At 44.9% G+C, this 26,195-nt stretch overlaps 1 protein-coding gene across 1 annotated transcript in view; it reads left to right on the top strand.

Moving 5' to 3' along the window:
- Nucleotides 1-24,599, top strand: part of RASSF2 (Ras association domain family member 2) — a 47,972-nt gene extending 23,373 nt beyond the window's left edge. Inside the window, exons 5-11 of the mRNA XM_088470867.1 lie at nucleotides 1,476-1,543; nucleotides 8,128-8,291; nucleotides 10,927-11,028; nucleotides 12,814-12,865; nucleotides 18,225-18,346; nucleotides 18,668-18,765; nucleotides 23,124-24,599. Coding sequence (XP_088326993.1) covers nucleotides 1,476-1,543; nucleotides 8,128-8,291; nucleotides 10,927-11,028; nucleotides 12,814-12,865; nucleotides 18,225-18,346; nucleotides 18,668-18,765; nucleotides 23,124-23,193 — 676 coding nt within the window. The 3' untranslated portion in view covers nucleotides 23,194-24,599. The remainder of the gene's footprint in view (nucleotides 1-1,475; nucleotides 1,544-8,127; nucleotides 8,292-10,926; nucleotides 11,029-12,813; nucleotides 12,866-18,224; nucleotides 18,347-18,667; nucleotides 18,766-23,123) is intronic.
- Nucleotides 24,600-26,195: the final 1,596 nt, after the last annotated feature.

The raw sequence follows: 26,195 nt of genomic DNA, 5'->3' as shown, positions 1-26,195 counted from the left end.
ACAGCCTGAAAAATACTGTTAGGAACTGATTTGTTGGTGCTTTATCTTTCTCCAATTTATCACTCTCCAACCTTTGATAAATCTCCTATATGCTGACATTGTGTTAAAGTAGTGGCATAAGTGGGATGTAGTCAAAAGGCCGACAATGACAATTCTGACATTCCTAATGTCGACACCACAAGTTTCGACAGTTATGAATAAGTGTGTGTAAATGCACCATCCGGGGTCCTGTTTGAAGAGACTGTGTACAAGTGAGGTAACTTCTGTCATAACTGGAGCATTATATGTATGACACCAGTCTATGCATAAGAAGGGTCCATAACAACATTGTTATTTGGTTAGTGCCTCTCTGCCGCGACAGCAGCTTTACCATAAGTCACCATTTAATTAAAATACAGAATTAACAAAAAATACTTGGCTGCAAAGTTATATATCTGGCACATGATATGAGACAGTGAGCATCCATCCATAGGGACATTTCTTTGTTTAGAAAACTCAGTCTTGTGGGGTGGGAAGTATGTTCCTATATCTAGTGACCTATTGAATACATAACTACTTGCTTGATAGAATTGGCTATTGAACTCCATTAGTGGTTTGATATCAGCTGATCCTCCTACACGCATTCCTTGTACGTACATACAACTACTGGCTTGTACTACATGCAATATGTATTTTTTAGGTATTTAAAAGTGTGAATGATTTTCAATACTTTCTATGATGTTAGTAACTGTATTGGATTGGATTGGATTTAATTTGGATTTAATTTTGCACTTTCTTTTCCTTTGAGGTTATTATGCTGTTAAACATTTCACAATGCAAATTTCCATCTGGACTCAACATCCTACAAAACAGACTGAATTTATAGGATTAATTAAATCTAATAAACAGAATGTATATGTGCCCCTATGTTTTTGAAAAGTGAATAAGTAGTCTGTGCAAATTCATTTTAATGAACGCATATTAAATATTTATTCATGTCATGTGGCAACAATATCGGTTTAAATATGGTGGGTGCAGCCCTGTAATCTGTATGATGAAAAGTCAGCAGTTGGTTTGGTTAGATTGTCATTCTTCTGACCTAACACAACTCTGGCACTTAGAATAGGTTGGGTATGGGATGCCGGCGTTTGGGATTCTGGCGGTCAGAATACAGACGCCGGCATCCCGACAGGGTTAGGATACCGACACCTGTTGAAAAGTGTCCCAACCCTACCCCTAACCCTACCTCCTAACCCTCCCTCCCCTATTCCTAACTCTCGCCCCCCTAGTGCCTAAACCTAACCCTCCCCACCTAGTGCCTAACCCTAACCCTCGCTCTAGTGCCTAACTCTAACCTCTAACCCTAATCCTAGGGTTTAGTACATCTCCCCCATAGAGCTGTACAATTTAGCAGGACATTTTGGCTGCAGAAGAGAACCCTGCTTATGATATGTGTTCTATTAAAAGCTATACCACTAATATCTGTTTTATTCCAGAAAAGTTGCTACACCGGCCACTATCCCTGACATCCAGATAACAGATGCTGATGACACCCCTTGCACTGGTAAGTGGCCGGCAATGTGCACAGGATTTTTCTATGGGGCCAAAGGGTAGAAGCCAAATGTAGTTTTGTAGCTTTGTGAGCAGGTTAACTGACTTGATTCTGATCCTGATCTTTTGGACAGAGGGCCTGATTCAGAGCCGGACGCTCTGACAAGAGCGCTCGCTCTGAATCAGGGCCCTCCTACCTATTACTGGAGCGGCCTCTTGGCCGCTCGCATAGCTGTGGGTGACCACCCACAGCTTATGCGAGCGGCCAAAAAGATGGTCGAGATGGTCAAGACCACAAAGGAGCTCCCTCCGTCGTGTGCATGCGCACTTGGGCAACATCGACCTGCTTGCGAGCGCTCAGCACTCGCGAGCGGGTCTAAATCAGGCCCAGAGCCCACATGGAGATGATGAAAATGACAGCAGTATAAAGAGAAGCAATAACACCTACTAACTTTGTTGCCAAAGGATAGTGTCACAATACAAATACGACTAGACACATTTTCTTGGATGAGCAGGGTTTTATTGTCCAGGTAGTAGGGAATGGATCACAGGTTGAACAGGTTGCCCTGAGAGGCTTAGCTACTGTAGAAGATGGTCATAGGCTTTATGAGCAGTGGGGTCCAGCATCAGTTGTAGTGTGGGGCTGAGGAGCAGGGGGGTACAGGAGACAAGGTAGTCAGGGATAGATCAGCAATCTGGGATCAGAAGTACCAGAGATTGACGTAGCTAAGGGAAGCCAGAGATCAGCAACAGGACTCAGCAAATATCAGAGCACAGGAACCAATACTGTTGCAGGGGTAGATAGTGTGTAGGGCAGTGTTTCCTGGCTCCAATCCGGCCCCTGACATTGCATATTTTACAGATCTCCTAGTCTATGTTCAGGTGTATTCATTACTGAGTTCTTATCCCCCAAATCTCTTGACCCTTCTACAATGCAGACCCTCCAACATGACCCATTCCATCTGGTACAAGATTCTCTGCTCCTGGACTTCCCATCTAATGGATGATTGCAGCCACCTGTGCTGAAACACTTGTCTCATCTATTAACTAGTTCAACACAGGTGACTGCAATCATTAATTAGGTAAGTCCAGGGAGCAGAGCATTTTATACTGAGTGGAAGGGGTCATGTTGGAGGGTAGGGCAATGCCCTTTAACTGCACATGGTTAGCTGTTCACTTTAATTTCTCTGCAGTTATAGAATACACAAACAAAACAACTTGCAATGTACGGGATAAATTGCACCAGCACTGAATGTATGGCTTTCTGCTAGAAATCTAGGACAGACAGAATTTCTATAGACTCAGAATACAGAGGGCATGTGATTTCCATCTGATGCACATCAATTAACACAAAACAGGAACAATTAGTCACTTGTATGCATGCAGTGTTTACTTCTCTGTATTACATAATGTACCAAAGGAGCAAGGTTGTAAAAGTGAGAAAATTGGGAATAAATAAAGCACTAGAAAGTAGGGATGTACTGAATCTCTATTTCAATATTTGGCCAGAGAGTGGATTTGCTTATACCCCTTTTACACCAGAGCAAAAACCTGGGTTTTTGCTGGGTCTACCCGGGTCGCAGCTCAGTGTAAAGGGGTCCCTGAAAAATAACCTGGGTCAAGTGACCCTGCAATCCAACCCAGGTAGCTACCAGGGTTGGACCCAGGATGGACCCAGGTAATGGTGCAGTGTAAACGGTGCAACCCAGGTTATCTGACCTGGATCATGCCTAAAATGAGCGGATTGGTGGTTGTCGAGCATTCACCTCCCACTTTTTATGACCTCAGAGGTTTAGCAGGGCAGACCTGAGTTCAGTGTGAACAGGGCTGACCTGGGAGTAACCCAGATCAAAGGTGAAGTGTAAATGGGTCTGACCTGGGTCTGACCAGGGTTGGAACCATGTCCAAAAACCCAGGTAGGACCTGGGTTTTTGGTGGAAAAGAGGTATTAGAAAAGTTTCTTATGAATGGGAAACCTAATTTACATGCTACAATTAAACTCCAGGAGCCTAAATAATCAACTCATATCAGGAATGTTAGCTCTTGAAAGTGGATTTAGTTGTCTGAACCCAAATTCTTTATATATAAAAAATATTTTTATATATTCAAAAATATCTGTTTATTTCTATATTTATATATTGGAACGGAAAGACTTTCTGTAAATCCTGTGAAAGTGCCTGCTACAAATAGTAGTTAAACAGGACAAGCAATACTAGACTTAGCCCAATCACTAATTCATACCCATTCATAGATTTAGCTGAAATGCAAGAAAAACCTTAAACCAAGCCTATGACTTAGACCAGGCCTGTGGCTCTCCAGTTGTTTTGAAACTACAAGTCCCAGCATACCCTCCCACGGATCAGCAGCTAAAGCATGCTGTGACTTGTAGTTTCACAACAACTGGAGAGCCACACCTTGGCCGGACCTGACCAGGACCAAACCCTAATCAAAGTCTACACCATACTTGCCTACATTTTTTTATCTCCTTGCTGGGAGAACCTGGGGAGGAGAAAGATTGGGTCGCGATGGGGAGCTGGGCCTCACATCTTGCGCCATTAAGCCCCGCCCCTTAGTGAAATTGCCGCTATTGGAGCAAATTTAAATAAGGGGCGGGGCTAAATTATGCAATTCATGCAGAATTGCATCATTAAGCCCCACCCCCTACACGGGGACCCGCGATCGCTGTGGAAGTTCTCCCCATTCTGCCCACTTCACTAGGAAAATCCAAGCCTAACACTAGATTTATCCTAAACCATAATTAAAAATATCCCTAGACATCACGCCGCCGCGTTGCTCACTCATGTCCGGCCCGGGCCGCAGCTGAGTCACCTGGAAGAGCCCAGTGCTGCCTATGCCAGACTACAAGGGACTCGGAGTTGTGGCTGTGAGGCTATGGGTCCTAGTGGCCGCGGCCCGCTGGCTGAAACAGAGTCCGGCCTGTTTTGTGCCTGCCCGGTCCTCATTGCCCCGCTGGACCTCGGGGCCCGGTTCGGGTGTCCCCTTAGTCCCCTCTTGTTGCCGAGCCTGGGGGGACAGCTGATTTTTGGATCAGCAGTCCCCACACCTGAATTGCTCCAGTAGTTAAGTGTCCACCGCTACAAATTACGGCAAGTTGGATACATAATTATCAGGGACCAATAAGAATAGACCCTCTAGTGGTTTTAAGTGTGTTTGACCAGAGCACCAGTGCACCTATGATATTCATTTGCGAGAACTGATTACACACAGACCTATAGTACAGTGGTTCTCAAACTCGGTCCTCAGGACCCCACACAGTGCACTTTTTCCAGGTCACCCAGCAGGAGCACAGGTGTATTCATTACTCACTGACACATTTTAAAAGATTTACAGGTGGAGCTAATTATTTCACTTGTGATTCTGTGAGGAGACATGGAAAACATGCACTGTTTGGGGTCCTGAGGACAGAGTTTGAGAACCTGTGCTATAGTAGATAAAGTAAAAGGTTTATAACAACCTATAGCCAGTCAGAGCTTTAAAACTGTAATTTCAGCGGGTGTGGTTCATTAGGTATTCAATCGGGAAAACGGCTGGCGTAAGCCCGACAGCCGGCATCCCGATTGCTTTATACCGACGAGGGTTAAATGACAGGCATCTAAATCTAGACGCCTGTCATTTTTCTGACTCCGGGAGACCGGCACCGGCATCCCGATCGAAAGGATGCCGGGCGCCGCGAGCGGACAGTCGCAGGGGGGGGGGTAGGTTTAGGGCACCCGGGGGAACTTAGGGTTAGGCACCCCCCCCAGGAGGGTTAGGGTTAGGCTATGGGAAGGGGGGTTAGGGTTCGGCACCCCTAAGGAGGATTAGGGTTAGGGGGGGTTAGGTTAGTTTGTACTTACCTAGGGATGATCGGGATTTCCAGCGCTGTCGGGCTGCCGCTGCCAGGATCTCTGCATCTGTTGGACTGACGCTGCCGGGAATCGAACTGCGGGCCTTTCGTCAGCCGGTATTTCATACCGATTCCGGTTCATTAGGTCTACATTGTCTAGATAGACAATTTTTGGGTAGACCAGCGGTTCCCAACCACGGTCCTCAAGGCACACTAACAGTCCAGGTTTTAAGGATAGCCATAGTTGAGCACAGGTGACTTAATTAGTACCTTAGTTATTTTGATTTAACCATCTGTGCTTAAGCATGGATATCACTAAAACCAGGACTGTTAGTGTGCCTTGAGGACCGTGGCCAGGAATCACCGGGGTAGACAATGGAAGGTAGACAGGCAATAGATAGACAGGGACTGAAGGTTGACAGGGTCTGAAGGTCGACACACTAAAGGTTGACTGGTAACAAAGTCGACAGGTACTGAAGGTCGACAGGTACAGAAGGTCGCAGGCAATAGGTTGACAGGTATGAAGGTCGACAGGGACTGAAGGTTGACAGGGTCAGAAGGTCGACACACTAAAGGTCGACTGGTAACAAGGTCGACAGGTATGAATGTCGACAGGCAGTAGGTCGACAGGGACTGAAGGTTGACATGGTCAGAAGGTCGACACTAAAAGTTGACTGGTAGCAAGGTCGACGGGCACTAGGTCGACACTCATAGTCAAATGGTCGACATTTTTTTTATTTATATTTTTTAGGGTTAGGCACTTACGACGGGTTGACTAGTAACAAGGTCGGCAGCTATGAAGGTCGACAGGCAGTAGGTCGACACTCATATTGTCAAATGGTCGGCACTTTTTTTTTTTTAGGGTTAGTGTCAGGGTTAGGGTTAGGCACTTACTCCGACGGTTAGGATTAGGCACTTACCCTTATGGTTAGGGTTAGGCACTTACCCCGATGGTTAGGGTTAGGCGCCAGGAGGGAGGGTTAGGGTTAGGCACCAAGAGGAGGGTTAGGGTAAAGATTAGGGCTAAAAAACAAAACAAACCATGTGTCGACCATTTGCATGTTGACCATATGAGTGTTGACCTAATGACCATGTCGACCTTCATACCTGTTGACCTTGCTACCAGTCGGCCTTTAGTGTGTCGACCTTCTGACCCTGTCGACCTTCAGTCCCTGTCGACCTACTGCCTGTCGACCTTGTTACCAGTCGACCTTTAGTGTGTCGACATTCTGACCCTGTCAACCTTTAGTCCCTCCCTGTCGACCTACTGCCTGTCGACCTTCATACCTGTCTACCTTGTTACCAGTCGACCTTTAGTGTGTCGACCTTCAGACCCTGTCGACCTTCTGTCCCTGTCTATCTATTGCCTGTCTATCTTCCATTGTCTACCTAAACATTGTCTATCTAGACAATGTAGACCTAATGACCGGATACCAATTTCAGCACATCAATATGAATGAACTTAATATATGAAACTTATTTTGTTGATTTGCCTATAAAGTATTATTTGTCACAAGCTTCGGTAATGTATATTACACAATATTTTTTTACTTGATTATTTAGTCACTGTGTGAATGTTTTCTTCAGTATTCATTCTAGGAACCAAGCTTGATTTTCCAGCATGTTAGAGAGTGTTACTAATTACATGACTGGGGGCATTTATAGGAAGAATTGTTCGTAGGAAGGTCACAGTGACAGCTGGTCTTATCTCATGATTTATTCATAGTATCAGCTGGTCTCAGCCTGGGCATATGAATAATTCAGGTATTCCTTCCACCATGGGCTCTGCTGCATGCCTGCTGAACCCAATGTTCATAGCAACCTGTACCCACTCCCTGGGTCTGTTACACTGATCACACAGCAGTGGAGGCTGGTAAGTGGTATCTCTGTTACTTGCTGTAAAAGTGCAGGATCTAATACATATGTAGACAGAGGTTAACCTGCATCCGATGCATCATAAAACCATGTAATAAACATGTAGCAAAAAGTGTTCTCTCCTGAATTAAAGGAAAGTGTACAGGTTATAGAATATCTCCACTTTGAAGTCCGTAATATCCATGCTATAATTTACTATGTTAACGGTGGTAACAGAAGAAAATCATTGGAACAAAATGTTTTATTATTGAATAAAGATTTGTTTTCTGTTTAATGTTTTTTTTTTTTTTTTTTTAAACATTTGAATATATATATATTGCAAACAATGAATACACATGGGAGGAGCACTGAGAACTCTGTTGCCTGTTTTGTCAGCCTCGCTGGTCTAATATACAGTATAGTTCCAGTGTAGACAGAGAGTACCTGCAAATAGTGGATCAAGGAGGGACTAGATATCTACCTCCATTTCTGACAGCAGAAGTAGCCCCCATGGGTTTCTTTGGGGGCTTCTCGGCTGTCTGATTTACCAAGGTTTGGAATGCAAGCTGGGATTAAATTGATGGAACACTGCATGTTTATCTGCATGTATGTTTCTTCTCAGACCTACAAGCTGCAGTGCTGGGACCCGGAGAGAGGGGGGGCCCGTCTGCAAGCCTGCTTGCTCCAGAGCCCACTTTTTGCAGTGGCCCATAGCCATGTGTCTTACATGTTTAGTCACATGGACCAAACATGGCTGATTTATATTTGGAAAGAGGCTGGTGAGGCTGATGCATATTTCATCATCAAACAGTAATAATAATAATGCTGAGAATAAATAGTTGATCACTTATACAGAACAGGCTGTAACCCAACTCCATGTGATGTTTCTCTTCCAGCTGATGAAGAAGAGGAGAAAGTGTCACAGGAGGAGACCCCTCAGCTCATGCGCACACGCAGTGATGTTGGAGTGCGACGAAGGGGTAACTTGCGCACCCCTGGAGAACAGAGACGAATCAAACGCCATCGGTTCTCCATAAATGGGCACTTCTACAATCACAAGGTATGATCAGGGTGTAACTAGGTATTTGAAGGTCCCATAGCTAATGTTTGTAAGGGCCCTTATGTACCATCCAAAGGTGAATATGTATATAACACATGTAACTTTTGACAAGGAAGATGGGCCCACCTAAGCTCTGGGCCTCATAGCAACTGCACCCCTTGCACCTATGGTAGTTATGTCAATGTCTGCAACATCACTCTCGTGAGACTAGAAAAGCCCAGGCTCAGGAGATGGCAGTGTAACTCGGTGCAGTGAGAGGGCCAGGCCCCAGAGGTGGCCTGGGCCCCATAGCCGCTCTATTCACTGCACCTACTGTAGCTACTCCCTTGCCTGTAGGCAGGGTCATTTCTAGGGGCGGGGGCTCACAGTGCGAACATTCAAAATGTGCCCCCCCCTCAAACAAGCATAATATAGTAAGTTTGCATGCAGCGAAGGTGCTCGCGTCCCAGAAAGGGGGCGTGGTCCCACAGTAAGGGTGTGTATGACATCACAAGCCCCGTCTGGTCTAAAAACCATTATTGCACGGTGGGCAGATGGCGGCCGGGCTGGAGGGCAGCGAAGAAGTGGGTGGACGTGGAAGTGTGTGGGCAGCGGGTAGGCAGCAGGCTTGCAGACGGGCTCCCCTCTCTCTCTGGGTCCCAGGACTCAGCTGCAGCATGCTAGTGTGGGGTTGCGAGCTGTGCAATCGCAGAGGTTGCGCGCCCCATGCGAGTACATGGCTTGCCCACCCCTAGAAACAGCCCTGCCTGTATGTGGCAGCTGGTCTGCCAAAGATTGGAAGATGTGTACAGTGACACAATTCTTTTAGTAGTTTGTTCCAACAGATGCAGATCTCAGATCTGCTGCAAACTTAGACAAGTGTGGAGATAAAATGGAGGGAGGTGTCTGAAAGGGTAAGCATGACTAGCCAAAATGAGTTATACAGTCCTTACCTAAAGATGTTATTCAGATTTGTTTTCTAAAAAAGTTGCTGTTGAGGACCTTATTAGAAGATGTAATTTAAAGTCCAGACTCCATATCATTCGACGTTATCCAAAGTCGCTTAACTAAAACAGGAACTACTCAGAAATGTCACCACAAACTGGCTTCCAGTAGCTGGGTATCCATTATATAGGGCTGTGTCCTGTGTATTGTGACATCACAATGCATGCAGGTAGCAGCCAGAGATGGCTATAGCTTAGATCAGCTCTGGGCACAGATGCCATGCAGCATCACTCTGGTAAGATTAGAAAAGCTGGACCTCAGGAGAGGGCAATGCAACTCGGTGCAGGGGGAGGAGCAGGCCACAGAGGTGATCTGGGCCCAGTAGAACCCCTATTCTCTGCACCTACGTCCTTTTCTGCATGTGGCAGCTGGTCTGCCAAAGATTGGTACAGTGGCCCTGATTCAGAGCCGGACGCTCTGACAGAGCGCTCGCTCTGAATCAGGGCCGTCCCTACTCCTTTTTGGAGCGGCCTCCTGGCCGCACGCATAGCTGTGGGTGACCACCCACAGCTATAGCGAGCGGCCAAAATGATGGTCGCGATGGTCAAGACCATCGCGACATTCGGGCTTGCGACGAGACCCTGCGGTAGGGTCTCGCTGCCGCAAGCCCAGGAGTTCTTTTGGTTCTATCAGAGCCAAAAGCACTCCCACTGACATCACTAGTGATGTCAGTGGGGCCGGCCCCAGACGGTAGGCGTTCCCATGGGAACGCCTCCGTCTGGGCAGCCACGCCCCGGCACGCCCACCAAAGGGGGCGTGCTGTCAATCACCATCGACAGCACTCCCCCTTTGGTGCGAGACCCATAACGACGGCTTGGCCGTCGTTATTCGGGTCTCACACATGCGCATGATGGAGCCGCCTCCATCGTGCGCATGCGCACTTGGGCACCACTGACCCGCTTGCGAGCGCTCAGCGCTCGCGAGCGGGTCTGAATCAGGCCCAGTGTGTACGGTGACACAATCCTTTTAGTAGATTGTTTCAGCAGATGCAGATCTCAGATCTGCTGCAAAATTGGACAGGTGTGGAGGCATATATTGGGCGTTGAATCTGCGTCCAGGTCTATAGTAGAATTGTGTCAACTGTCTGGTCTGGAGTTGGATCCCCAGAAGATTGGACAAGTGTGTTCCCATCTTAAGTCATGCAGCCTCATATCACATGCCCAGGCTGGGTAATTAGTACCCCCCTCTCGGCGCCTCTAAGTGATGCCATGGTGCAAAGTTGCACATTCTAGCTGCATTTTCCCCTAATTCTAAATCAGGCCCATGGAAAGCAAGTATTAATCACCTTTGGACCAGTGTGTAAGTACTATCCTGTTTGCCTTTACAAAAAGCTGTTTGCTCAATCAGTTTCCTTATAGATCATTTACATAACAGGATGACCTCCATAAATCGCCCATCGTGCAGCCTTGTTCTAGAGCTTCGTAGACTTTGCTAACTTCTATGACACAGAAGCCATCATTTGCATAATCACAAATAAACACAATTCTATAATGTGCGCAATCTCCCCATTTGATGCTCATAAGAAACCCAAGTTACTATATGTTCTGATTAGGGGTAAACTCTGGAACACGACGACCTTTCCTTCATCCCACTAACAGAAGCGCTGACTCTGTGCCGCTACTGACTGACCTCTGAATCTTTTGCTCTTTAGACGTCTGTGTTCACCCCAGCATACGGCTCTGTAACCAATGTGAGGATAAACAGCACCATGTCCACCCCACAGGTCCTGAAACTGCTGCTCAACAAGTTCAAGGTAAGAGTTGTAAGCTCAGGGTGCAAAGTGATGTTAGATGATGGATGACACTTCTCATATGCAGTACTTCACATTGCAGAATTTAATATAGGGTTTGTAATAAGTACAGATGTGGCCACGTACACCTATCCTGAAATCACACCAAATAGCCCCGATGGGGACACTATAGATTTTGCGACTAAGTCTCTCCAAGCATCTCGCCAGAGACTTTTAAACAAATATGTTTCCTATTCGTAATGGGTATGAAGTCCCGGCGGCTGAATAGCCACCGGTTCACATCCTGATGCCCGCAGCCCGAAGGGAGAAGATCCCGACAGGGGAGGTAAGTACTCTATCCCTACCCCTCCCCCCCCATAACCCTAGTGGTGCCTAACTCTAACCTCCCCCCCTAGTGCCTAACCCATTACCACTCCCTAAACCTATACCTAAAGGGGAGGTGCCTAACCCTAACCTCCTCTGGGGGGTGCATAACTCTAACCACCCCCCCTCCACCAAACCTAACCATAGGGGTATGCTGAATACTGCTGATGGTATTTCATGTAGCTTCTTTGTGTCGTTAATTGGTAAAAAAGCAAACGATGGAGGTGCGATACTAGTGGTCTGCACCATGCCTTGTGTCTTGTATCGTTATACTTAAACTGCAAATTTATACCAATTCCTTTGCAACAAAAATGCTAATCATATGCACAAAGGACACTATAAGCAGATTTGCATGCGGCTACAATGCGAATAAGGCACAACATTCTGGAAAAAGTACTTAAAATATGGGAATTGCTACCTGTGGCAGAGCATCTCAGTCACACCAGGCATCTCGCACTAGATGGAGCAAAAAGTATAGGTATATGAGGACACGTGTGTAATACTCAATTTACTCACATTGCATTACTAAAAGTACATACACCAGTGACCTCCATTCCTGGGGGTAATGGACGGACAGCCGGGCATGAAATGATTCATATACATGCCCGGCTGTCCGTCCATTACCCCCAGGAATTTCAGTTTTACCCCAAATGGGGTAATTTACCCCTGTTCCCCGACCACTGATCTATGTGGTGCAAACTTTGCGCTGCCCAGACAACGGAAGCAGGGGACCCGAGGGAGGAGAAGAAGAGAAGAGCAGAGCTCGGGGTTGGGCTACTGTGGAGTCTGAGGAATGAAAGCTGATCCGGTGGGGGAGCTTGAGGGGGGTAGGGGGGGTTTACCTTCCTGAGAGAGGGAGGCTGCATGGCAGGTACCTACATCAAAATCTATCTCTGCTGCAAGCACAATTATCCCATCAACTGCTTCTGATTCTCAGATTTAGAAGCAGTTTTCGTTCAGGATCATTGGAGCCACCGGGTCTCTTCTGTCTGCCTGGGCCCCATAGAGTTGTACCACCTGTACCCCCCTGATGGCGGTCCTGACAGAGGTGCAAAGTTCCAGTGATGCAATGTTCATGCTGCACTTTTGATTTGCCGGTCAGCAGAATGCCCATTCCACACTGTTTATATATGGAGATGGTCCTACAAGACGCTCATTAATCCTGCTCTGTGGTTGGCTGGGTTAGAATTGTGGATGAATAAAATAATCATAAGGAAATTCCTTGATGAACACTTAAGGCCAAATTCCAATAGAGAAATAGTAAAACTACTGCACTGAAATGTGGAATAAGGTGAACATTCATTGGAACAGTTTTTAAAATTTCAGTCATACCTATTATTTGTATGCATTTATATAAGTAATTTTACTGTGGCAAAACGCGTATAACTAACTGTAGTTGTGTCAATGTTTGTAATTTTATTTCAGATTGAGAATTCTGCAGCAGAGTTTTCCCTTTACATGGAGCACACCAGCGGAGGTGAAAGAAAGTGGCTTTCTGGTGTTTAGTTTAGGATTGGTGAAGTATTCCATTATGATTTAATAGGGGTTATAATTTTGTTGGATGCGCAACACCAGTGTGATTGGACACCAGAACATATTTTAAGGTTTTAAAAAACTGCACAGATCTCTTTGTTCGTTGGGCCTGAAGGGTGGCTAGCCCCCTCCCCCTCCCATTAGCTCCCATAAACACACAGACTGTCAATCACTCTGCCTCCAAATACTCACAACGGCCACCTTCAGTAAACCATCGTGACACTTGCACAGTGCGACTCAGATGTATACTGTTACTAACCAAGAATCTCCTATACTGTACACTGGACCTGATTCAGACCCGGTTGCAAGTGCTGAGCGCTCGCAACCGGGTCGATGGTGGCCCACAGCGCATGCGCACGATGGAGCTGGCTCCATTGTACGCATGCGCGAGACCCGGCTAGCGACGGGCACTCCGTCGCTCCGGGTCTCGCACCAAAGGGGGCAAGCTGTCGATGTTGAGTGACAGTGGCCGAGAGGCCGCTCCAAAAATAAAAAAGCCCGGCCCTGTTTCAGAGCGAGCGCTCGGTCAGAACGAGCGGCTATGAATCAGGCCCACTGCACACTCCTGGCGGCACATCCATTCTGATCTCTGTTGCTAAGCAAAGCAGCTTTTCACATCAATGCTCACACTGACAGACTACTAGCACTGCCTATTACTGTATACAGGGCCGCAACTAGGGGGGGGCTAGAGGTGCACGTGCACCAGGTGCCGGATTGCAGGGGGTGAAAAAAGCTGACTCGAGGTGGCTTGGGGGCTGCAGACTCAGAAAATGGCTATCCAAAAATGGCCACCGCCAAAGAGGAGACAAATGCTAGAGGTCCTTACTGGCCCTCTAGTGTCTGTCTCCTCTTTGGTGGCGGCCATTTTTGGAAGGCCATTTTCAGCAAATTCCATGCGGACTAGCCGGGCAAATATTTAAGTGACACTTTGGTAATAGGCATTACAGTGTGTGGCATAATGTGTAATGGGCATTATGGTGTGTGGAATAATGTAAGTCACTATACCAGGGACGTCTGAGTAGTGCACTGCCTTATGGAATAGCAAGGACAAACTTCAGGTACAGGAAGGGAGGTGGCGCATAATTGCTGCCTTGCACCGGGTGACAGATATCCTAGTTTCGGCCCTGCTGTATACCACTGCCTATTAATGCCTATTACTGCCTATTACTGTATACCACTGCCTATTAATGCCTATTACTGTATACCACTGCCTATTAATGCCTATTACTGCCTATTACTGTATACCACTGCCTATTAATGCCTATTACTGTATACCACTGCCTATTAATGCCTATTACTGCCTAAGATTGCGTATTACTGCCTAGCACTGCCTAAGATTGCCTATTTCTGCTTAGCACTACCTATCACTACCTAGCTCTATTACTCCCTACCACTACTAATTAATTAGGCCCACAACTGCCTATTACTGTCTACTACTGCATAGCATTGCCTATTACTGCCTAGCTAGCACTGCCTATTACTGCCTACCACTGCCTAACAGTGGTGGATCCTACATAGGGGCTGCGAGGCTGCAGCCCCCCCAGTAAAATCAGCCACTTCAGTGAGCCAGTGCTGTCCGTAACTGCACTGGCTACACTGTGACTGGAGGTGGCTTCCCATTAGAAGCGCCACCTACCAGTCACGCTGAAGACAGGCAGCCAGGGGGAGGTGTCTCCTACCTCTGGGACTGCCAGTCCGGGCTGCGATCAGCAGAGAGCGGCTTCCAGTGGAAGCTGCTGCTCTGCATTTCAGGCAGCCCTACAGGTATTCTCTTGGCTGCAAACAATGCAGCCCCGAGAAGCTGGTGTTAAGCTTGTGCATGCGCTGTTCCACCACCGCTTATGCGCTGGGCCCGATGCTTGTCAGATTCATTGAGCAGGCGCTGGGACCCAAGACAGCAGCAGCAGCAGCCCCCCTCAGGGAAGAGGGCAGGAGCCACTGCTGCTGCCTAGCACCGCCTATTACTGCCTAGCACTGCCTACTACTGTCTATTACTGCCTAGCACTGCCTATTACTGCTTAGCACTGCCTACTACTGTCTATTACTGCCTAGCACTGCCTATTACTGCCTAGCACTGCTTACCACTTCCTACCACTGCCAAGACAAAGCTTCTATTCTCTGAAATATCTGTATGTGATATGATACAATTGACATTAATATAAAGTAAGAATAGTTTTTTGCAGGTGATCTGTAATTGTGCATATACAGTCAGGTGCATAAATATTGGGACATTGACAGAATTTTCATATTTTGGCCTCTATTCACCACCACAATGGCTTTGAAATGAAACAAACAAGATGTGCTTTAACTGCAGACTTTCAGATTTAATTTGAGGGTAATTACATCCAAATCAGGTGAACGGTGTAGGAATTACAACGGTTTCTATATGTGCCTCACACTTTTTAAGGGGCCAAAAGTAATGGGACAAACTAAACAATCTAAATCTAATATTCACTTTTTAATACTTTGTTGCAAATCCTTTGCAGGCAATTACAGCCTGAAGTCTGGAACGCATAGAAATCACCAGACGCTGGGTTTCATCCCTGGTGATGCTCTGCCAGGCCTCTACTGCAAATGTCTTCAGTTCCTGCTTGTTCTTGGGGCATTTTCCCTTCAGTTTTGTCTTCATCAAGTGAAATGCATGCTCAATCGGATTCAGGTCAGGGGATTGACTTGGCCATTGCATAACATTCCACTTTTTAGCCTTAAAAAACTCTTTGGTTGCTTTTGCAGTATGCTTCAGGTCATTGTCCATCTGCACTGTGAAGCGCCGCCCAATGAGTTCTGAAGCATTTGACTGAATTAATTTGAGCATATAATATTTCCCAAATCACTTCAGAATTCATTCTGCTGCTTTTGTCAGCAGTCACATCATAAATAAATACAAGGGAACCAGTTCCATTGGCAACCATACATGCCCACACCATGACACTGCCACCACCATGCTTCACTGATGAGGTGGTATGTTTTGGATCATGAGCAGTTCCTTTCCTTCTCCATACTCTTCTTTTCCCATCACTCTGGTACAAGTTAATCTTTATCTCATCTGTCCATAGGATGTTGTTCCAGAACTGTAATGGCTTTTTTAGATGTTGTTTGGCAAACTCTAATCTGGTCTTCCTGTTTTTGTGGGTCACCAATGGTTTACATCTTGTGGTGAACCCTCTATATTCACTCTTGTGAAGTCTTCTCTTGATTGTTGACTTTGACACATATACATCTACCTCCTGGAGAGTGTTCTTCATTGGCCAACTGTTGTGAAGGGGTTTTTCTTCACCAGGGAAATAATTATTCTGTCATCCACCACAGTTGTTTTCCGTGGTCTTCCGGGTCTTTTGGTGTTGCTGAGCTCTCCGGTGCATTCTTTCTTTTGATTTGGCCACACCTAATGTTTTTGCAATCTCTCTGATGGGTTTGTTTTGATTTTTCAGCCTAATGATGGCTTGCTTCACTGATAGTGACAGCTCTTTGGACTCATATTGAGAGTCGATAGCAACTGATTCCAAATGCAAATGTCACACCTAGAATCAACTCCAGACCTTTTACCTGCTTAATTGATAATGAAATAACGAGGGAATAGCCAACACCTGTCCATGAATAGCTTTTGAGTTGATAGTCCCATTACTTTTGGCCCCTTAAAAAGTGGGAGGCACATATAGAAACCATTGTAATTCCTACACCGTTCACCTGATTTGGATGTAATTACCCTCAAATTAAATCTGAAAGTCTGCAGTTAAAGCACATCTTGTTTGTTTCATTTCAATGCCATTGTGGTGGTGAATAGAGGCCAAAATATGAAAATTCTGTCAATGTCCCAATATTTATGGACCTGACTGTATATAACATAACGTGATAATGGGAAAACCTTCTAAAAAGAACAAGCAGAGAAGTTTCCCACAGCAACCAATCAGCTTATAGCTATCATTTATCAATGTCATCCTTAGAATGTAAGCTCCTATGAGCAGGGCCCTCTACCCTCTTGTGCTTCTCCTTACTCTACCTTCATCGAACTTCTTACTCTCTACAAGGGCACCTAACACTTGGTTGCTTTGCATTGTTGCTTATCTGGGTGTTATGGTCGCGAATGTAGCAATGTATATTATCCATGTCCTGTAATGTATTGTATTGTATTGTACTTTACTGTACTGTAAGTCACTGTAAATCAATCTATTTGTTTACGTACTTTGTAAGGCGCTGCGGAACACTTGTGGCGCCATATAAATAAACGATAATAATAATAATAATAATAAAAAAATAATAGTTAGAAGCTGATTCGCTGCTATGGGTAACTTCTGCACCTGTCCTCTTTAGAAGGTATGATACAGTTTCCCCAATGTTCTATCCATTAGAGGGTCTCACTTGTTGTCACATACAGGGTAGATGTATTATACTTTAGAGAGATAAAGTGGAGAAATTGCCCACAGCAACTAATCAGCTTCTAGCTATCATTAATCTAGCACAGGCTATGAAATGACAGAAGCTGATTGGTTGCTATGGGCAACTTCTCCACTTTGGGCCTGATTCTGAGTTGGGAGTAAAGTAAAAAAGTAACTTTGCACCTGGGCAGGACCACTGCAGGTGGGGCAGATGTAATATATGCAAAGAGATTTAGATTTGGGAGGGATGTGTCCAAACTCAAATCTAAATTTCAGTGTCAAAATAAGGCTGTCCAGCAGTTGTGGCTTTGGTGGGAATCGAACCCAAGACCTCATTGCTGTAGGGCAGCAAGCTAATCATTGCACCATCGTGTATTCCTGAGACTCTAGTCATTTTCATAAGTCACTGGTTTCTGGTGAATTAATAGGTTGCATTCTCATCAATTCTGAATGATGTTTTGTTTAGTTCACAAAATGGCTGCCTCCACGGTGTGCATGTGATACGCTCTCTCTTAGGGCCCAATTTATCACAATCTGTGCATGCGTCAGTTGGGGACAAGGGATAGGGATCCTACGGATTCCTATCGGGTAAAATTGTTGAAGGAGTAGCTCACAGGCTACTATGGGCTAACTTCATCTCCAGCTTAGCAGCCCCCATAGAAACCTATGGGGGCTGCTTTTGTGGTCAGTAATAGAGGGACCACTGCAAATATTGCAGGTATCTGCTGCAGTCCCTCCGTCTTAAATGCTGGGGCTACTTAGAATTTGCGTGATCTTCCAGAAGCTGCTGTTTTGGGGGGATTTCCCACAATTTTCACTTTAATAGATGTTAATGTGCATCTGGTAAAGTAAAATGCATTGACATGGAGTCATTTCATAACCATGCCCAATATAAACTGAATATATTTCCTACCTGATTCCCTACAGAGAAGTGCAAGCTGAAGGACACAGATTATCCACTTATTGCCCGGATTCTGCAAGGTCCATGTGAACAAGTGTCTAAGGTTTTTCTAATGGAAAAGGATCAAGTGGAAGAAGTCACCTATGACGTGAGATTACTGACCAGTAAATGTGGCTTGTATAATATGATGTAATATGCAATGATATGCTCTAACCCAAAGCAACCAATCAGTTGTCAGTTTTTAACAGTCTAGTGTAATCAGACCAATGAAAGCTAATATCTGATTGGTTCCTAATGCTCCTGGTCTGTCTGTCTGTCCAAATATTTGTACATTAAATAAGCCATTGTATTCTGTTTATTGGATTTGCAGTTGTAAAACACTTTCTGTTTTTTCTTTTGAGTATGTATTAAATATTCTATAGCAGAAGGAGTATAAGGAGCCATATTTCTGTATCCCTTCATTTCTCAGGTGGCGCAGTACATTAAGTTTGAGATGCCCGTCCTGAGCAGCTTCATTCAAAAGCTGAAGGAAGAAGAAGATAGAGAAGTCTCCAAATTGATGAGGAGGTAATGCCGGGAGGGATGCAAACACACCTTCAGCTGTCAGCACTCGTTCATACTCACTTTCGTTGTGATAAAAGTCTGTTACAGTAGTTACATAGAAATATCTAGGGCACAAAACATTAACTTCTACATTACAATGCTTCAGCTGGAAATACACTATAATCATAATATATAACTGATTTCTTAGTGTCCACTTTTGACAATGCTATGGAAATGTCCTATATGCAGGAGTGTGGCTATAAGTACTTGAAAAGCCCAGCTTCTAAAGCTAAGAAATTATTATTTAAAAAAAAATTAAAAAATATTTAATGGATCGGGTCAATTTAATACATGGCTCCATCTGTGTGGAGTTTGTATATTCTCTTCAAGTTTGTGTTAGTTTCCTATGGAAGCTCCCGTTTCCTTCTACTCTCCAAAAGTAACATATTGGTAGTTTAATTAGCTTCTGAACTAATTACTTCTACTGTGCATGTGTGTCTGTGTAATGAGGAATACAGGTCAACTTCGGCAGGTATTGAGTGTTTAATATATTCTCTTTAGTACAAGTATATAAATAAAGGTTAATAATAAATATAAAAATAGAAAATGCAGTACCATGTATGACCTCCAAGTGGCAATACAGAACTCCTCCATTCACAGCAGGCCCCATGCACCTTCACATTTTTTTAATTGTAATGTTTATTATAGTTTGACATTATTTATATACCTCGTATTTGTGTGTATATTATATGTATTCTAATTATATATAAAAAATGTATTTGTCAAAAAGTAAGGCTGGAACAACTCTTATGACAATCCTGTGTCCCTTTCACAGTTCTCTTTCTATATAAATTGATATGATATATTTTATAATGAAGATCTTCCTACTCTACTACCTCTCCTCTTGTTCTTGTGCCATCACAAAATAGTCGAGTCCTGTCTCATGTGCTCATCCCAACCTTATCTATATGCCTATATCTCAAACAAGAAAAATCAAAAACTGTAATTCATGCACTAATTATCTTCCATTATGATTATTGCAATAGTCTCCTTACTGGTCTTCCCCTAAACAGACTTTCACCCAAGCAATATATTTTGAATGCGGCGGCTAGACTGTAATGCTGGGCATACATTGTCAGATAAAATGTCTGTTAGACCGACAAACATTTTATCTGACAGCCTGAAACCCATTACATGTTGTGTCTAGACAGTGTGAGATAATTTATGTCACATCAGCACACGCTGCTTTGTGCTGGGCTGCACTGGGAGACTGCTTGCGGTTGCTAAGAAGGAGCCAGAGAGCAGTCTCCTATGCCTGTGGGTGGAGCAATCAAGCTGATCACGCCCCCCACTGGTTATGAGCCGGGCTGAGGGGGCTCAGAGCGCTCCCTCCCCAGCGTGCAGCACCATGGCCATGCCTGCCGCGATTAGGCCACACCCCTTCTTTACTCGGGTCCGCCGCGGCTCTTGGTGGGCCTGATGATGAACCCCGCAAAAGACCGCTCTGTCGCTAAGAGCGGCCCTTTGTAGTTGAGGGACTTCCGGGTCTATCACCCAAAAGCCCCTCTGGCGTCCTTCTGCGCATGCGGCGTGTGGTGCTGGGAGGGATCTGATTGGATCCCACTATCAGCACTTGGCAGAGAGAGAATACCATAGGCTTCTATGGGTAACACCATCAGTAAGATGGCGTTACCCACCACAACCACTATATGCACTCTGGGGCTTGGTGCAAACCCTCGTTTTCGGGGTTTGACAGGATTTGTACCCTTGATGCATCTCGCCTAGCGTATGATATCTGGCTTCCTCCCCTGGGGAGTAAACATTTCCCTGTTCCTCCCCTGTGAGGGAACATGGGAAATGTTGGGCATACTCTACACTGCCAGATGCGGCTGACCAATGATCCTAGCAGTCGGGCATGTTGGAAAATTTCTTATGCCCAACTGTCCGATCATTGCTGATTGGTCGCTGCAATACAATATGCAATTATCAGCCCAATCCACCAATAATCAGCAGGTCGGGACGATAGTTGCATAATATATGCCTGGCATTAGTACCTACATTGCTTGCTTGTATGTTACCAAATTCAATACAATATACAGGGTGACCATAATTAAACTTCCACTATTCAGAGCTATCTGTAGTTGGATCTAAAGCTGGGTACACACTGTGATGACCCGGCCATCTTGTGCCGGACCAATACGATGTAACGATATATAGTGTCTATGTACACACTACATGATCTGCTGTACGATGACACCATATTAATGTAACGGCACTGCATCGTACATCACATGTGTGCTACACATCAGATAGGATGATGTGATGTACGATGCGTTGCAGTTACATTAACTGCGACCACGCAATTCATCAAGTGATGACATGTGTGTACACACTACACGATGGTCTTGTAGAGTGGTTGCAGGTACCATGAATGCATGACAAATAGTGTAGTGTGTACCCAGCTTAACAACCAGGATATTACCAAATTTGGTAGGAAGACTAATTAGGACATTGGGAACAGGTTTCTGCTGGAAAAAAAATGTAGTGCAAAAAGTTGCTGATAGGGGGAGTATGGCTGTGCAATGTGAAACCAGCGTGAGAATGGACAAATGAATAACAAGACTAAACTGCACTGAACGCTTACCTTTATTGTGTTACACTAATGATAACACATGGCCTAATTCAGAGAAGTAAACTAATGCACTCCCGCAGGCAGCTGCTGTGCGACAATATGCCAATGCTGTAGCCAGCTGGAAATGCATTGAGACGCCCACCAGCGGCTTCACAGATCTAAGCAACTGCGCTCGAATCCCAGCCGCTTTGTGTGTCTTGTCTTGTACTACTATCAATTTTAATAATTATGAATAAAAGCTAGATATTAATCTAAAAACTTTGCAAAAAGAGTGCTCCCGAGAAGGAGTCTCTTCTCTCTGCAATTGGCAGAAAACAACCTGTTCTGATAACTGTTCATGACAATTTGTGGTTCTGTAAGAGTGACTCTATATGACTCACTACTCTGGTGATCTAATATATAATACTTGTTATAATTACTTACCTGTCTTTGCTATCATTTATATAGAAATAGTTCAGGTAGAGGTGAGCAAAATCTCTGCAAAAGCTTGTGCAAATTGAGTTTAGTGGTGAAACAGGCAATCTTCCTCTTCCTCTTCCTCTTCTTTCACATTGCCATTCCACAAAATGTAATTCCGTAATGTAATTGTAAAGACGTATTTTGCTAAATTTGAGACTAAATTATGGCAGCAAAACGTGCAAATTTCCATGGCCATGGGGTATATTCATCATTAAGATTTTCACCTACTTTTGTAGAAATTAAGGGGTACATTTACTAAAGTGAGAGTTTTTAGAAGTGAGTTTTAGAAGAGATGTTGCCCATAGCAACCAATCAGATTCTAGCTATTATCTTCTAGAATCTATAAGATAATAGCTAGAATCTGATTGGTTGTTATGGGCAATATCTCTTCTAAAACTCACTTCTAAAAACTCTCACATTAGTAAATTAAAGCCTAAGTGTCAGGGTAATTCATCACTCCTGTAACACAGGAGATATCACTGATATCTCCTGGTTGCAATTGCCCCCCAATAATTTCCACACTCCCCATACTTTAGTATGGGGATGTGGAAATTATGTAATTCATCAAGTTCCGAAAAAGCATTTTTTTTCGGAACTTGACAGTGATACTGTACGCCAGTAATACTGTACACCAAAGATCCCTGCTGTGTCCTCTTACCTGTAGCAGCTCGCTCTCGGCTCCCAGAGCAGTCTTCCTGTGAGCCAGGGCCAAGGGAGAGGGCACAGCAGCGGCAGTGGGGGTCCTACACAGGGGTGCAGATCTGAGCTGGGGGAGGGGAACAGTCTCCAGCGGCAGCTGCAGCTTTGCCGAGGATGGGGGGGTGGGGGTTGGACACCAGCAGGGTTGGTCGGTGAGCAGGAGGAATGATGGATGCCTCCCAAACTTTGTTTGAACTCAGAGAGGGCCAGATGTACTAAGCTCTGAAAAGTGATAAAGTGGAAAGTGATAACCCACCAACCAATCAGCTCCCAACTGTCATTTTTCAAACACAGGCTTTAACATGACAGTTGGGAGCTGAGTGGCTGGCAGTTTATCACTCTCCACTTTATCACTTCTCAGAGCTTAGTACAAATCCCCTACAGAGTTCAAGCCATAATTATCACAAGTGATAATTCTGTTTTGATGAATGTGCCCCCAAATGTGGAATGTGGCAAATATTCTGAGGAGCATTTCTGAACTTCACTAGTCTACTGTAGATGTTCTGATGGTCCTGATGAAGTGATGCCATACTTTTGTTAACGTGCATATATTTATATTTTATGTTACAGATGAACCTTTTCTGTATTACAGGTACACATCGCTCCGTATGCTAATTGAGCAGCGCTTGCATGATATGGTCAACTGCCCTGCAACCATATAGACCCCATATTTCTGCATTCCGTGAATGAGCTCCGGTCAATTGCATCCGACCCTTCCTCAGCCAGTTACTACAACGCGGAAGGTATCTGCTAACGAGTGATATCCTCAATGGAATGTCATTCTGCTTAAACTCTCTATTACCGGAGGGGTTCTACACTGCAATGTAATGCTTCCAGTCACTCATTGATTCAAGTAGTTCTGCATTGTTTCCAGGAAACAGGAAAGAATGGATGCACAGTCTTCATTTTGCTGTCCTGTGATCTCTGTGTATTACATAATGTACGTAAAATTACATTTGTACCATGTTGCTGTACAACAGGGGTAGAAAGGACACTGTTTACTTAATGTAAAAAGGTTAGAGGAGTTTAGATTTGAATTTCAATAAGCAATACAGAAATGGACCAAGCCTTTTATGCCGAATAAGCACAAGACCAAATGACTGCAAGGTTTGTAGAAACCCCATGAATGTATATATATATGGAACCATAGTCACAGTCGGCCTGGAGCTAAGGATTATGGGTTATGGTGATGTGGGCCCAATATGTTTCGATGTCTGAAAACATGCCGAGAGGTGTAAAATTTCCAGTTGAAAAGCACAAAATGTGTAACTAAAACAAGTGTTTGTCTATTATGTCATGATGACAAAAAACATTCAATATAGTATTTCGAATGATGCAAGAAAAAGTAACTGGGGTTTGTGGGATTTAGGTACTGGGGATCTCCTTGAGTGAGAGAGAACTAATTAATCTTTGCTGATACAACATAAGCCGAAGTAAAAGGCCCATGCAAGTACCAGTTACACCCAGACAGCAGGACCATCTATGACAGCCTCTTAGATCTTCTCGTCTTAATCTGCATATGGGTGCCCACATAATATTCAGGGGAGGGGCGCCAAGAGGAGGGCAGGTTCAAAGTTACTGGACTATTCTTGGGACCTTCTCTTGGAACCTCCTTTCCCCCTTGGAGACGTGCAGCTTCTGCAGAGGGCCCCCGATCTTTTGCTGGCCCTGGATTAGGGGCCCTGTCACAGTTTGAACACCACTAAAATGTTTATGAAGAATGAAATCATGCACTGTAAGGTTTATTTGTTAATTACTGCTGGCGCCTCCTGCGAGGTCAATGTCCCTGATGACAGCCAAAGCACTATAAAGTACTAGAAGTCGTACTTAGAGACACATTACTGGATTGATTGCGCTGTATTTAGCCAAGGGATTCGACAGGCTTAATGGCCCTGTGTATTAATGAATTTACTAATGTGAGTGTTTTGTAATATTGCTAAACTGTATGTGCTGAGCTTCTGAGTTATATGTCATGTCTGTGTGTTTTTTCTATCTAACAAATGTGAATTTTTGCAACAGAAAATGTTGATTAATTGCCCAGCTCCCTTTCCCCTCTGAATAAAGCACTTTGCAGTTACATTTAGCAACGTTTCAATCATGTATCATCAGTGGTTCATCTATGACTATTCTAATACACTTTGCACAGAACATGGTGTCATAAATTTAAGGACCCCTTACTTGCGAGTGAGTGATGCCCTCGTGTTACGTATGAATGATTTTACCATATTCATGGTATGACTGGGGGTTCTGGCGGGACTGGAGTATTTAAATACCTTCTCCATAGTGTGAGGAAAAAACTCCATATGGAATCCAATAATAGAGAGAAATGAACTAGAGATACTGCAGATTCAGGATGTGAGCTCAAGCTATCACACAGGACAGTGTACTATTACCATACCTTTTGGGGAGTCATGTAATGTGAGCAGGAGGGACCTCACGAAATTCAAGTCTGGTCACCGAAGCATTCTGTGTGTCGCAGAGGGGTCTACAAAAGCAGGTGAAAATTAACATTTTCACCTACCTTTGTAGAAATTAAGGATCAGGGCTATTCATTATAAAGGTAATGCAGGATATATCACTGATATCTCTTACTTACCTTTCAGCCCCGATCTGGCCCGTTGTACCCATACACTAGTATGGGGACCTAAATTGATCATGCTTAGAAAATATAATGTTTTCGGAGCCTGACTGTGGGAGCATTTGCCATCTTCAGCACTCTCGCTCCTTCCCAGTGGAATAGCCTCGGCTATAGCCCCCGCGTCGGGCTCCTTCCATAATGAATGGAGAGCAAAGTGGGAGATACCTTTGCTGTATGGGAGTTGTAGAACAATGGCCGTGATTTAAAGTTGTACGCTAATACCTCCGCAGCTGCCAATTTGCATGCAGCTGCTATGCGAAAACATGCAAATGTTGCGACCTCTGGGAGTTGTATTGAGACGCCCACCTGCGGTTTTGCAAATCCAAGTAAAATGTTACAACATCTGCGTACATAGACGCGGCATCGGCCGCAGATCATTGGATTATCACAGTCCAGAGTAAGCCTATGGTCCCGCAGAATGGGCGTGGTAGTGAGACGCCGGAGCCATATTCCTTCCTTATGGGGTTGCAGCTGCACATTGTACACACGGGCCTCCTCCTCTCTATCCGGCAGCCGGCAGTGCACTGAGCGCAGCAGTAGACTCTGGGCGTTAGTCTGTGCCACAGTCTACAGCGCATGCGCAGGTCACTGAGGAAATGGCAGGGCAGCCATTTTCCTGGTAATTTACCTACCGCGGCGGCCATTTTCCAGGCAGTTTGTACAGTAATGCTATCGCCGATGTGGGACTCCAGAGAGGTAAGTATTGACTAAATGGGCGCAGGATGTGCAGTGTGGGACCACCTGGACCCAGGGGCCCGTGTGTAACACATACCCTGCACCTATTAGAGATACGCCCCTGGCAGGGTGTGACATGCTCACAAAATGGTCGCAACATAACTGCGTGCTTTGCTGTCACTCCCTGTTACCTCCGCAAACTCTCCCTGACTGTCAATCACACTGCGAGCAAATAGTCGCTATGAGCAACCACGGTAATGGTCCTTAACTCATGCATTACAACTAGAGATGTGCGGGTTTGGATTTACTCGGTTCTTTTTTCCACATTACCGCAAGTTCGGATTAGTTTGG

Source organism: Taudactylus pleione, unplaced genomic scaffold, assembly GCF_031769625.1.
Source record: "Taudactylus pleione unplaced genomic scaffold, aTauple2 ptg000105l, whole genome shotgun sequence".
NCBI lineage: Eukaryota > Metazoa > Chordata > Amphibia > Anura > Myobatrachidae > Taudactylus > Taudactylus pleione.
Note: the sequence above shows the minus strand (reverse complement) of the source record. Positions and strands in the feature narration are given on the sequence as shown.